The 14,871-nt window shown below is 41.3% G+C and overlaps 1 protein-coding gene across 1 annotated transcript; it reads right to left on the bottom strand.

The window, feature by feature from the left end:
* Nucleotides 1-450: 450 nt before the first annotated feature.
* LOC116250469 (protein SUPPRESSOR OF MAX2 1-like) lies at nucleotides 451-6,146 on the bottom strand. Its single transcript, XM_031624095.2, has 3 exons — nucleotides 3,724-6,146; nucleotides 2,971-3,286; nucleotides 451-2,873 (listed from the first exon to the last, which is right to left on the bottom strand). The coding sequence occupies exons 1-3, from the start codon at nucleotides 4,950-4,952 to the stop codon at nucleotides 1,179-1,181; spliced, it is 3,240 nt and encodes a 1,079-aa protein (XP_031479955.1). The 5' UTR covers nucleotides 4,953-6,146; the 3' UTR covers nucleotides 451-1,178.
* Nucleotides 6,147-14,871: the final 8,725 nt, after the last annotated feature.

Raw genomic sequence — 14,871 nt, 5'->3', positions numbered from 1 at the left:
CATTAAGCAATCTAGTCGGATGAAATGACACTCGCACTCTTTTCACACGAGCTTTTTCACTTGAAAAGGCACTGTAAAAAGGACACTGCGTCCAAAAACGGTACATTTTACTTTTACTCGTGCTTCTACTTTCCTGTTGTCAGGAAAAGGCTGCTTTTCCAGAAAAGTTCAACACATGAAGCTCCTCTTTTGATGTTCTACCTAAAAGGTGCGTCGTTTCTCCTTTTTCTTTGTTGGTTGGTTGGTTGGTTTAATTAAAATCTTCGATTTGGAAAAAGCCAATAGTTCAAACTCACGGTGCATATCTGACGGATTATTGTATAGCATTGTCTGCCTAATTCTTAAGGTAAAGAGAAGAAAAAAAGAAGGGGGAATGCATCTTTTGAAAAGAGGAGAAAACATCGATCAAGAGGGTGAGATGCACAGCGAGAAGAATAATCTACAAAAAAGTTTAAAGAAAAAAAAATACTCTTCCAAGTATATCTTATTGTAGAATGCAAGAATAGAATCAATATGTACCTATACATTGCAAACAAGAGAACAAGTTTAACAAAATTTCTAGCTAAGAAACGTTTACTATAAAAAAGAAAAGAAAGCCCCAAAGAGGATCTATGTTACACAATGGTGCTTCCCAAGCAAGGGATAATGGGGCGCTCACTGTACTGTGTTGAGGCATATTCTGATCATTGTAAGTTCCAACGATCGGTAACTCAATCAAAAATCACTTTGCCAATTGCGAATTGCACAACAAAATTGGAAAGCAGGGCCACAAACTCTTGTGAAGCAGCGAATCCATCAATGTCTTTCAAGTGTTTACTTTTCCTTCTCTTTTTCTGTCAATGGCTTGCTAACTTCTTGGTTGGCTGTTTTTCTCTACTCAATTGACCCTTACGAGACATGTCTATTGCCACCGGCGTCAAAATCTGCTAAGAAAGATAGACCATCCAGATAATTTGCAAATTAGATTATGTAACTGCTATAATCGCCCGGATTGTAGATTGAATTCGGTTCCCCGATCAAGTAGCCACGTTGAACAAGAGATGAAGCCCACCCATATGGCCGTTCACGCTTCAGTATTGTCTGACAGACTGCCGACCATCGCATAAATGGCAAAAGCACTACCAGGTTCCCGTCCGGTGTCCTGACTGCCCTGGCCTAACCGTTAGCGGTTTCTCGTGTCAGCCCCTGGTGACTGCAATTTGGCTGGGCAGCCAATTCCCGCTGGACGGCCGTGACGCTTCCGCCTCTGCACCAGCCACCAGCAGTCGGATCATGCCGTCTTCCTTCACCGCACATCCGTCTTTCATCTCCCGGAAAACTGGCACCAGTACCCGGTCCGCCCAGCTCTCCACCTCATCGATTCCGCCGGAGCCAGGACCGAACCAAATTGCGGCCAACAACTGCTCCAATGCCTCCTCTTCCACCTCCAACGTACCCTTTCCGACCTGCCCAGCAAATCTAGTCTTCAGCGAGCTTGCGATGCTCTTGGACATCGTTTCGAAGTCGACTTGCTTGAACGTGATGGTTTCATCAACTCGGCCTACTAATTCCTTCATTGCTGCACAATGCGGCGACCTGAAGCCGGCCTCGAACGTGAGGTCACTAGAGTTGCGGGAGCCATGGGAGATGTCGATGGCGTCACTATCGTCTGCTGACAAGTTCAAATCGATTGCCAGTGTCGGCTTCTGCAACGTAGGTGCCCGACCTTCTTCCTTCTCCAGCCAGGCAGGCCGGCGCTTGTTTCTTGCTACAGTTAGGCTGCTGCTGCTGCCAATTGAGAGCAGCAGCGGCCGGTAGGAGGCTGCCGCAGCTGCCAATCTGTCCTCGTTAAACTTACCGGACTCTGGTGTCGTGCTGTTGAGGCTCTCTGGCAACCATTCAGCAGTGAGGATGAAGATTACACTGCCGAGCCCTACCTCTCGGCCATGAGAATCAGATAGCCTACCCCTCTCCATTGCCCGGATCAAGCTGCCATGGATCAGAGAATCGGCCTGATCGACGTCCTCCAGCACCAAAACAGAGAATGGACTTCGCCTGACTGCATCAGCTATCCTGTTCAGAACAGTTCTCCTCCTCGTCCTCGGACAGCATTCGTCACCATCATCCTCATGATGGTTACCAGCGTCGGAAAGTCCCAACCGAATGCATATAGGCCTGGTGCCGAATACTAATTCGGACAGTCCAGCTGCCATCTTCTTCTTCCCAACCCTGTCTGGCCCGAGGAACAGCAGCCATGTGTCGCCCTTCATCCCTACACCCCTCGGTTTCCCACCTCCAGACCGGCACTTGGTGACTGCTGTGGCCACCGAAGTTGCAGCTTCTGTCTGCCAACTCACCTTCTGGGTGAGGCCCTTGAAGAGCCTCTTAAACGAATCTTCATCCAGTGTGCAGGCAATTTTCAGGTTGCATCGATCGGAAACCCGCTGCGCAGAAACATGGCCTGTTAAATTATTCGACCTGTCCTTGTAGGCGCCCGCAGGTTCAACATTCTCGGTCGTGGACAACTTCGGCCCGCCAAGTACCAAGTCAGTTCTTACCGGACTTGATGGCGGTGATCTTCCCGTTTCCAAAGGCAGATTGATGGCGGTCTTAGTGGCACCCAACGGCAAAATAGTGCCCCTGCTCACCTGCAACTTGGGTTGAAATTGCTCTCTCCACATAGAGGAGTTATAGATACTGCCAGAGATCCCGGCATTGCCGTTGCCATTGGTGGAACTATGAGAATCAAGCAAAGAGGATGATGTCAGAGGGGAAGGCTTCTCGGTCCCAACAATAGGCCGATATCCAGGATGCAGACGACTGCAGGTTTCGTTCCATTTCTTCTGCAATTCATCCGATTTTTGTTTCCGCAACTGGTCTTCATTTTCTTTGGGCTGCAAAAAAAGAACACGAGAAGAAGATGAGGAAGAAACCTAATTTGGAAATTGTCGAGTAATAGAAAGCTCAGAACCGAATTTCCAATCTTATTACCAGAGGGTGATCACCGGGTTTGACGTTGGCAGGCTTTGCAAGCTGCAACCACTTTGGCAACTGGTGCTGGTGCTGTTCGTCAGATTTAGCATCGGATGAGGACTTCTCAAACTCATTAGCCACAAGTTTGGCTAGGTCCTTCTCATAATTCTCCACGCACGAAGGACAGCAGGTCATCCTCCGCGCCAGAGAAGAGTTGCCATTTTCATCGAACCTTCTCAGAGAGAGGGGGTTTACCTGGAAACCCTTCAGAGTGGAAAGGGATTCCATGGGACCGCTCAGGATCCCACTGCTCAGAATCCCGTTGCCTCCAATCCTGCAATTTTTAATGACACATCAAGCAGAGAAAAGAAATTTTCATTGGGAAAAGAACATCGGCAGAAATACATGAAACCGTCAACATCACTGCAATGAGAAAAGAATTACAAGGAACTAAACCGACAATAGAACCAAAAAGGAGAAGCAAAAGAGGACCTCCACAGAGCAGCACAGAAGAAGCAAAAAAGTAAGATCCGCCATGGATTGCACATAGAACCAATTGAAGCCCCAACTTATAAAGAAAGCTAGTACCTCCAACAAAATATATCTGTATATATAATAGATTAGGGGCAGACAAGCTGGAATCCTAATCTATAACCAACACAAAGATGAAAGGGAGAACCCCAAGATTAACCAAAGTCTCGCGTGAATTCATAAAAAGGAATAGCCATGAATAAGATATGAGAGAGAGAGACCGAGAGAGAGAGAGAGAACCTTGGAAACAACCCAGGGACGGGTGACCTTGCCGCAATAGGCAGGGCTTGCAGATCCCATTCGTTCTCCATAGAAGGGTGATAAACCTGGCACCTCAGATAAGTCTCACATGTAGCAGTCCCCATCAACCAAAGCTTGCCTCCTTCTCGATGGCTGCACAGAAGCTTAGCTATCTCCGACACAACCTCCTGGACAGGCCCCGATACCGAAGCGCCGAACGAAACTCCCCCCTGCTGCTCCACCAACCACCGAAGATCGCCCAGGTTGAAGATAACACCACCTTGGCCGTTCATCTTGCTCTCAATCAGGACTCCCAACTCTTTTATCTTCAGCCTAATCCTCTCCTTCTCCTCGCTTCTTCCTGTACACATAGTGGACAGCTCCTTCTCAACAGAGACAACCAGCACGTCCCTCAGTATCTCACCTAATTCCTTCCTTTCAATCTTCTGCAAAAGCTCCTTCATCACCGCCTCAGGCTCGTGATCACCTACCAGAACCGGATTCCTCTTCTTCGTCCTCTGCAAGACATCTACCACCTTCTTCACATCCTCCATCCTCTGCCCACCAACCCGACGGTCCCCTGCAGGGGAAGCACAAATCTGTAATCGAGGATTGAGATACAAATTCCCGGCTGGTGCCGGCCGTTGGGAGACAAGCGAGAAGCCGGCAACACCACCAATGGAAGCGAGGGCCGACTTCGGATTGTGGGAGGGAGAATTGGCGATGATCTGCTCGATGGTGGCCTTGACAGCGGGGCTGGAGAAGCTCGCCTCCCTCATCACCCTGCTAACACTAGGGTCGTCGAGAATGGAGATAACGAGCTGCTCTAACTCGACCTTAACGGCGAGGAGAGGCTGCTGCTGCTGCTCGGGACATCCTCTGCGCTGATTGGCCTGCGCCCGCTTGAGCGCCGCCATGAGAGCGTTCGAAATCGGCGGCTCCGCTACATGGGACACGGCCGACCCAGACGAGGGAAGGCGGTCGAGGGCCACGCTGAAGCAGAGCTCGAGGGCGCGGCATTGAAGAGGGTGGGAGGAATTGGGGTGGGAACGGATACAAGCCTGTCTGAGAAACCCATTCGGAGAGGAGAGAAGAGTTGCCGCAACGTGAAGAGGGGTAGTCTGGCTATGCCCGCGACGCCCTGCATCAGCAATCGAATGACTCAGGACGCTCGCTGCTTCGGCTGTGAGCGTCTGCTGGATCGTCCCCAAGCCCGACCGCATGGCCATGGATGGTGAGAAGAAGGTATCTGATCCCCTATATATAATGAACTAAAGGGAAGAGGGAAGATAGATTCTGGTTCTTCACATCGTCATAGTTGAAATCCTTTGGAAATAGGAGGATGTCCAAAGACATTTTCATGTGGTTGATGCCTCACTTTTCTCTACATCAACATCATCATCTTCTTCTTCACGAAGATTACCACCTGCTCTGTGTCAAAGTAGCTTTGCGGGATCGTGCTCCAGCCTGCGCTTATAGTGTTGGATGATGGGCAGACAATATTTGATCTCCTCACCTAGCGGGCTAGCGGCAGGAAAGAAGAAAGGCTCCGGCTTCCCACGAAATCATAGCTCCAATTCTTCAAAAACAAGAGGAGTTTCGGAGACCTCCTCACATGTAAAGAACTTACTTCCCTCTATTTCGTCTTCCTCATCTTCTACTTCCTACTTTTTTTCCAAAGGCCACCTTTTCCTCTGTGTCACTAGATTCAACACAACACCACAAAGGCACAGTCGCTCTCCCCATCATCAAGTAGACCGTCTGCTTTTATCCTCTTCTATTCGTTTTCTTCCCTTTCTCGTCTAGCGCGAAGGAAGGAGACGCCAAACTAAAAGTCGACGGCTGCAGCCCATCTCTCTCCGCGTAATTCTTCAACCCCCCAGTCGTCCTCCCGTCCAAAGAAATCAAGACGTCAAATTGAGATGAGAGAGGAGGATTTACCCTCTGATAAAACCCACCATCATTCTTGCTTCTCTAAATAGCGACTGTTGGTGAGTCCTCCCTCTCCAGTGCCTCCCTTGTATGCCGTCTCTTTAAAGTGTCGCAGGGCCCCCCTTCTTTTCTCCAAGACGCATTGTAAATCGACAAAGATAAATGATGCAACTACTTTTGGCATTTAGCTTATTTCCGTGCGTCTCAAAGAAAAGCCCCTGCACTCTCTCTGTTTCTCTTTCCCTTCGAAGTCCTCGGGTTCATTCAAGCAAGAGCCAGAAACCCCTGCGCCAGTAAAAGCATGTAGGAATGCTAATAACTCCAAGTAGCGGAACCAAACAAACACGATGAAACCGCAACCGACTAAACTCCAAGGAAAGGAACAAAGTTTACTGCCTCCTCACAGAGAGAGAAAGAGAAGGACTTGCTTTCTTCTTCTAAACATTTTCCCCCAACTTCTTTTCTCAGTCATCGTCCGCCTGTAAAGAAATCTGCAAACTGTTCTTCCAGGGTTTCTGATTGAACTTACGAGAGAGAGCGGGGGGAAGACACCGACTGGGTCGCACCGAAACCACCAATCCAAGTCGGTCCTCCGATATTCACCGCCCTTTTCTTCCCCTCCAGAAAAAAACAAAAAAACGATAAAAAGAAACCGGTTCTTCAATAAATACGTCAATCAGTTAAAAAAATAGCAAGAGAGAGAAAATGGAACTCTCACTCTTCTCTCTCTCTTTCTCTCTCCTTATAAATGGAAAAAGTTTTCTGACTTTTTGCTGACCGACTATTGACTGTGCCGTCGCCTTTTCGGCTCTTTCCAGTTTTCGCTCAACTGCTCCCTCTTTACTTTTTCTTAGGATTGAAAAGAAAAAAGGAAAACAAAAAACATCAAAGGCCCTCGAGTAAACAGAGACTTCCTCTGTGTGTTGAGTGGTAGTGCAGTTGGGTTGGTATCTTTTCATCAGTTTGATTTTGGTGGATGTTAATTTTTTTTAGATTATAATTTGTGCAACACTTAGATAGATGATGGGTATGCATTTCATTCCCTACCTAAGATTTAAATTTTAAAGCAGTTCTGAACCTTGTAAGAGAAGGGCTTTTGTTGAGTTATTTTCTGATGGATTCAACTATTGGATGAACTCAAGTTCATGATCTTACGACATAAAACTTATGAGATTTTGGAAGGTTATTGATACCTGTGACTTCGATCAACATACCTCCAAATTCGCATACTCATTTATATCTCTTCCTGATACTTGGAATCCACATAAAAATTTGATGCTTTGGTTGAGTCGCTTCAATTCTTGGGTGAAAGGCATTGCCCTGAAAATTGAGCATCATCATTTAGATTTCAGCAGCTTCACTTCCCTGAGTTTTTTGCTCAAAGCAGCAGCAGCCGGACCGAATGTTATGATTGATGAGATGAAGAAACAAGTGGACCCTGCTGCCTCGCTCAGATCTCAATTCCGGCCCCTCATCACAACTGACAAACCGAGGTCTGTTTAAACTGGGCTACATTCGGCGCAACATGCCAAGCTAATGCCTAAAAAGGACGACCACAAGCTTTGCTTCGGCCCTTCGTTTTCTATGACAGGCAATAGAAAAATCAGTACCCATTGGGCCCAACCCAGTTCTTGGCCCAAAAGCTGCCGCATAAAAAGTACTCAAATTAAATCCAAAAAGGCAAGCCTAATTTGATGGAATTGACTCTAAGTTCTTTTTCGCGCTTAATTGTGTGCCTTCTCTAGGGACCCATGGCCCCTAGGCTCAGCCCGTTGACTTTGACTTTTGGTGCAGTTGACGAGCTGAAAATGTAAGTAGAGGGCAAAAAGGCTAAGGTTTAGACGTATTTGTAAAGTATTTTGAAGGAGCATCTACTTATATGCGGTTTTCCTATTTTGGTTGACTGGTTGACTTGCAAGTTCAACAAGGTTTGGCTCATTCCTTTAAAGCCCACCCTAAGTCACATGGATATGGCTAAATAGCTGTCATATCCTTGTCGACATGCTGACACAGGTATGGCAACACATCTGGACACGCCAAATTTTTTTTTACATATTTTTTTGAAGATTTTTTGTGAAATTGAACTTTTTTTGTAGAATTTTGACATGTTGCATATGGATTTTTCATATATTTTGTTGAATTTACACAGTATATACCTTGTCGATCTCTGTTTCCACAATACTTAAATTATTGTGTTTGTACCTACCCTCATACCTATACCCAATCCATACTATTTATGGTCTCATTTGTTTTTAAGACAGATATGATTGATGAATATGTATACCATAAGTTTTTCCGATGCAAGTATGTCTTCTTAGCTTTATATGTTTGACATATTACTTGTGAATAACAATGTAGTCTTGCCATACAAAATCAGATTCATGTACACTTCCTTACTGGATTATTTGATTTTCTTTTTGATGATTCAATAAGTGCATTGTCTTGTGATTGGCATTTTGATTCTCATTTTCGAAAATGAGAATACCTTCCTCACACAAAGCAGTTGATCGCATGGACCCAAATGATTTATTTTATTTTACATATTAGTTTCTTTACATAGTTCAGTAAACTCATATTGGTGCTGCTTAATCAATGTAAAACAAGCCTTTTTTATAACTTCATTAGCATGCAAATTCCAGAAGCATGAACTTAGTTATTGATAGAAGAGATTTTTGTCACGAAGTTGACGAAATCTAGAGAAGATACATAGATTGGCAATTGCAATAATGTGCGGCCTTGGGTTGAAATGTCTGCTGATTGATAAAAGGAAAAGAAGTAAGGCTTCATCATATCCGATCGGACGCGTCCGTCTGATACTATAAACGCACAACACAGAGGCAAGTCACGTCTTTGGAAGACTGTGGTGGAAAAACGCTGCCATCCCTGCCAAACTTTTTCAAACTCTTCAATATTTTCCTCAAAACGTACACATCCTGCACCAAAAAAAAAAACCATTTGTCTCTACCTGAGGAAGTCATCTCCCCTCCTCCTGCATCATGCTTCAATAATTCCTTCTCACAGGTAAGTGAAGCCACAGCCACACAACCCCTCTCTCTCTCTCTCTCTCCTCTCTCTCCAGCTCCAGCTATCTTCATTTCCAGTTAATCATGTCAGTCGCCCAATGCGATGCAATGTGTTCTTGAAAGCCTGAAGTCGCACAGTCATCTAACCAGAGTCATTTATCTAAAACAAATGAATGATTGAGAAAAATACCCATCACCTTTTCTTCATTATTTTTTTCTTAGCAGTTCATCATATTTGATCTAGATAGATAGTGTTTATTGAATGGTTGGGTGACTCTGAAAAGCGATTGGCTTGTTGATGATAAGTACTTGACCGTTTGGGTAAAAACAAAAAGTACACCCATTTAAAATTAATTATTAACATATTTTTTAGCTGACTAACCAAACTGGCTTGATAAGAAACATATATTAAATTAGTCATATTTTACTAATTTTTTAATAGTACAAAAATGATCGGCTTTTATAACATCAAAATGTTTTAGTAAAAACGAAAAATCAATCTTTTTTTATAAAAATAACTTGACCTAAAACATGATTTATATCAAATAAGTGTTTACAAATGTCACATATAGTTTTAAACACTTTTTGGTACAAGTTCAAGAACGATATATCAAGGATTTTTTTCAAGCAAGGTGTAGAACAATTTTGAATGCAAGTTTAAGAACGACATAGGAAGGAATTTTTCAAGCAAGGTCCTAACTCGAGGGACTGGTTCTGAATAGAAAAACTAAAAACTCCTGCGCGTGTCCATCATAATGAATGAAGGAGTTGAAAAAGTAAGATCACTTCACTGCAGAGCCATCAAAATATCTTAAGCGACACGAAAAGTAAAGCACAAAGGGGAATGGGGCAGAGATTATAATGTTGAGAGGAAAAAAAAAAAAGAAGACTTGGTACCTTTTCTAAGGCCTACATGATGCTACTTCTCTTTTGAATACATTACGCATGCTTTTCGTGTCTCCAAGGTCAAAAGAAAAAAAATTGGAGCATCATAAACTATCAAATCGAAGGGGAATAATAATATAAGTATCACAATCCTTTTCGGAACATCTTGCTTTTTTATTCAAAAGACCCCATGATGCTCCTTTTGCTTTGGAAAGAGGATGCATATGTGGAAGTAAGATTCTCTTCGAAGCAAACTCATTTTTGGCCGATCCAGGCAAAAGGTTATGCCATTGTAAAGGGCAATTTATCATTAGAAGAAGAAAGTTTCTGAAAATGTGGATCCAAAAACTCCACAAAAACCACCACAATTTAGCTCGCTAGCTATAAATTAATGAATCACTAAGCAACAGGAGATAGACATTGGATGCCTCGGTAGGCGTTTGATTTTACTCCTTTTCTTTTGCCTGCTGCAGTCAAGATTATCGACTTGAGCTAGCGTTCTGCAAAGGCCTCTGTGCGAGTCTTGTCATTCTGATTGGGTGGCGCCTTGTTAACGGTAGAAAGCACTCGCACTTGTATTATTTGGATGCATGTCAGCAGTGTGAACGTTTAAGCTGCTGTGATCTGCTGGCGAGACTTGACTTTTAAAGTGACTAGCAAGGCGGTTCACATTCAAAGGGTTCGAGGTTTTAATTTTATGATCGCTGTCACGTTTCAATGTATTACTCTTTTGGGTTACAAATTGTAACATGCGACTTGAAAGAAGTAGTGTAGATCTACCCAAACCCTGAAGCAAGATAGAGAGTCTTGACGGTTTTATAGTTTCCTTAAGTAAACTTTAAAAGAAAAAAAAAAAAAAACTTTTTGAAATGATTAAGACAAGATGAAAGCTGACAAATGCCCATCTGGTAGGGACAAAAACCATCAATATGGCAACCTTACCTTACTTAAAGATGATATATACCCCATCATTCATGACCTTAGTGTGGTGGAGAAGCTTCTAATGGGCCTCACAATCCAACCCCTCAATCACGGTTGAGAATCCGCAGATTTGAAGACAAGTTTTTGTCCAAGTCATGCCTCAAAAAGGGTTCTACTTGTTTGATGATGGCCCTCCCCATCAAAAGTTATATCTCCTAACAATTACATTCATTTCTTGGAACGTGTGATGAGCATCACAAATACCATAGTCATATTGCACCAAGTTCGGGTATGTATTGGATTTTCACACATCTAGTTTCAATGATCGCCCAAACATGTTTCAAACGCTTTTTGCTTCCAAAACGGCATTTAAGGGTATCATGCAAACATGCCCCCAAAAAATTTTAAACTTAAATCAGCACTCTTCTTTTGAAGTGCAGAAGAAATGTTACCTCGAAAGGACTAGAGAATTGCTCCATGGCATCCATCAAACAACTGTATGGACATTTCTCACATTCGTCATCCCATCTGTCGTTTCAAACCAATTTAATCAGGGAGCCACATGTGAGCTTGCAGCAGCTGCTTAATCAGTTTTCACACAACTTTTTGTCTTGATTTTCTCTAGGTCATTCGTAGTTGAAAAATCAACGGCTAAAATGATTTCTTATTTGTCTCGTACCTACCAATCTCTCTCTCTCTCTCTCTCTCTCTCTATATATATATATATATATATATATATATATATATATATATATATATATACACCTACGCAGCTGAAAGATTTTCCTAAAAGCAAAAGCAAATAAAGAAACATTACTATTATGTTTCTTTACACAAGTCGCCAAATTTTTATGTATATTTGGCTTGTTTTCATCTACAAGTAATTCATATGCGAAAACGATGTGCATAGCAAAAGACAATTCTCAAGGATGACGCTGATGCGGATGTGTGAGTTTCTCTCTCTCTCACATCCTGGATGTACAAGTTGCACAGGGCGCCCTTATCTCGGAGAACATTCTAAGTTTTACTAACCATCTGCGGCTTCACCGAGAGATGATCCCCACAAACATTCTTCATCTGAAATAAAATATGTCTCATCCATCGAACACGACCTCCTAATTTAATAGAGTGGCTCCAATTTTTGGTCAACTACAGAAAAGATTTTCACGTCGTCACCATTTAGTGGAGTGGCTATCTATGCCCGCATTTTACTGAAATTTTTTTGTTTCTTTTCCGAGTTTGTCATACCTATGAATGCCATTTGCACTTAGGCGCAGTGATTCATACTTTGTAATACATTGTGCTATCAATTCAATTCCTCCGCTTCATTCTTTCTGTACTTTCTTGCACAGCAATTTTAACTGAACTGACAAGTTTATCTTCAAGGTCTAATTCGAAGCACACGTAGATAACTTTTTTAAGAGGGACAGGGAGACTCTCAATATTGCGGAAATCTCTTGTTAAATCTTTTTACCATACTTAGCCAAACAAGACAGAATGTTTGCATGGAAAAAAGAAATTAACATGCAAGTAAATTTCTTCTACGCACTTTTTTCAGTTGCCTGACCTGTAGCCAGATCACTTCACTTTAGTTAAAGCGATGAGGAATAAGAAAAAGTTTGCCTTTTCCAAAGAAAAAGGAAACTTTTACGTGAAAAATTTGTTCACAGCTTTTCGACAGGCAGCACCATCTGAATTGTGTTGTAAGGAACGTCAATATATATTGTTTTGATGGGATATTGGATTGAATCGTTTCAAACAAATCAGATATAAAAGAAATTAATATCTGACTAGTAAATTGAATTGGATTCGAATTAATAAATGACAGCTAGTTGGATTCGGATCAGATTTAATTTTAAATGAATATCTTATATATAATGTTCTTACAGTTTCAAAATTTTATAGATTCCGTGCAAAATTCAGATTGTATATTCAAATACAATCTGTATTTAAAAAGTCAAAGTGAAATCAGATTGTAGATTTAGATTTTCGTTTATTCGCTTTGGAATGTGTGAATATCTGAAAAGTGGATATAGACTTAAAAATCTATCCAATTCGTTCCCTACTAAGAATGCTAGCATTGGGATCCATTCCATGATTTTTTTTCCAGAATATCGAATCTTTCCTTGAGGGGTTATTGGTCAACTTCATATATATCTAATCTCCTTGATGCTTGCAATATTCATTACGTTGTGAAATTCTCTTGCTCTTTTAATATTTGATGATGCCATTAAAAATAGCCTACACATTATTTATTAGTTATGAAAAGAGCCTCTCGCTATTAAAGAAAGTTCGTGTATCACTTTCAACAGATTTTCTATTCTTGTTTTTTACAACCATCCTTAATAAATTTAGTTACTTACACCTTAAAGGAAAAAAAAAATCAAGCCTTTGCCAATAATTAATCAGAAAAAAGAACAGCGCTTTTTATTACGACAAATGGACATGCTTTTGCTTTATCAGGTAACTATCTATAAAATGCACTTGCCACATTATATTACGTATTCAATACGGGGCTCAATAAATATAGTTCTTACATTATTTAATAATCAAATCTCAGACATAATCACATGATATTTTGAACCCCCAAAAAAAAAAAAACTTAATGCCTGTAGAACATGCGTTCAATAGAAACACGATCTAAAATAAAAAATAAATAAGTTCGACAGTGTGCAATTCTGCTAAGGCCACTTATTCTCTTTAGAATAGAAACAAGAGGAAGAAGTGTGTGTGCATCTTCAATGTTTCGTGCAAGTTGGTGTAAAACAAGGATGACTTTATGTCAACTGTAACCATCACATTTTTGTCGCTCCCAGGTGAAAAAGACAATGAGGGAATAATTTCAGATAGAACATTTAACTAGTGGGTACTGATTCTCTTTCTTTCTTTTTCTCTCTGCTCTTAATTTATGGGAAAATGGTAGCAAGAATTAAGAGCTGAGTTTGAGATATAATCTCTCTTTGAAGTTCAATGTTTTGTTGAACTTGTGTTAATGTTATTTTCCTTTCATAGAACTGCCTCTCTTTAGAATATCCTCTCCTAAAAGACCTGCTGAATTTGTAAACATGTATTATAAGACAATCCCTGAGATTTGTGAAGGAAATGAATATTCAAATTGATTATTTCAACTTTTTGGTGGTATTTGTTGTTGTCTTCTCCAGGCAAATAAGCAAAAGTATATTAAATATTAAATATATATTAAAGTTCGTCGTTTGATTTTTCCTTGCCGAATGCATTTCGTTCATTTTACACCATTTTCCTGCTTATATCGGAAAAGAAAAGGGATTCGACGTTCATGAAAATCTTGTGAGCATCATTGAAATGATAAAAAAAACAATTTAAGAAAAAGAAGGAAATTAACCAAAAATCCATTGACAAAAATAATTGCGGCTATCACGGAGGATTTGATGGTGAGAAACAATTGCAAGCAGCATGCCTTCAAAATAGCGGCATCTCTGGTTCGCTTCTTCTTGTGCCTCGAGTAAAATAATAGAGTACAGATTGCTTTGGATGGGGTTTGTCTATTATTCCCACGGCCAAAGGCATCCTTTTGAAGCCACATTCTTGTTCATTCCCTTTCTCTGCTTTACCTCCTTTTCTTCATCGCCTTTTTGCTTGATTTTTTCGCCTTTCCATTGCCTTTTTGTGACTCACATCTTTCTCTTAAAGAATTTCGTTTCTTTTCTTTTCTATTAGTACTCCTTTTGTCGTCGTCTCCATCGTCCTCCATTGAAGAAGACGGACTGCTTTCTCCAGATGCAGGACATGACGCACTACCTATGTCTATTATTTTATGACTCTCTTTCTCTCCCCCTCGACTACTACTTTTACTGTTGAGATGACAATAGAATCATGCTTTGAACTTTACATTCCTCTCCTTGTTTTCAAAGTAACGTGCAATGAAATTGGTGTACATACACAGGTCGCAAAAACACATCCCTGGCATTATATATATATACCATCTAACCAAAAGTCCAAAGAAAAACACAGAGAAAGAAATTGAAACAAACTTTACATAACGAAAATACTTATCTATCATTATAGTTCGGACAGTTTTGATTAAATGGTTGAGTAACTCTAAAATTCAAAAAGCTTTTATATATATATATATATATATACCAAAAGGCTTATAAAAGGTGTTTGTTGATACCAAAAGGCTCCACAAGGCTATTTTCTTTTTTCTCTTTCCACAGTGCATAAAGTATGGAAGATTGATTCTTTTGAAAGCAAAAGATTTTGGGTAAAAGGAGAACGACCAATCAAGCAAAACCGAACCCACTGTTCAACAGAGAAGCATGAATCATTAACAAGTTTGTAAAAGTCGGGACCAGAAAGTATGTCCAATAAAGTGCTCTATAATTTAGTCTCCTTTAGCGTCAGCATAAAG

Source organism: Nymphaea colorata, chromosome 3, assembly GCF_008831285.2.
Source record: "Nymphaea colorata isolate Beijing-Zhang1983 chromosome 3, ASM883128v2, whole genome shotgun sequence".
Lineage (NCBI taxonomy): Eukaryota > Viridiplantae > Streptophyta > Magnoliopsida > Nymphaeales > Nymphaeaceae > Nymphaea > Nymphaea colorata.
This window is presented reverse-complemented; position numbering and strand designations above follow the sequence as displayed.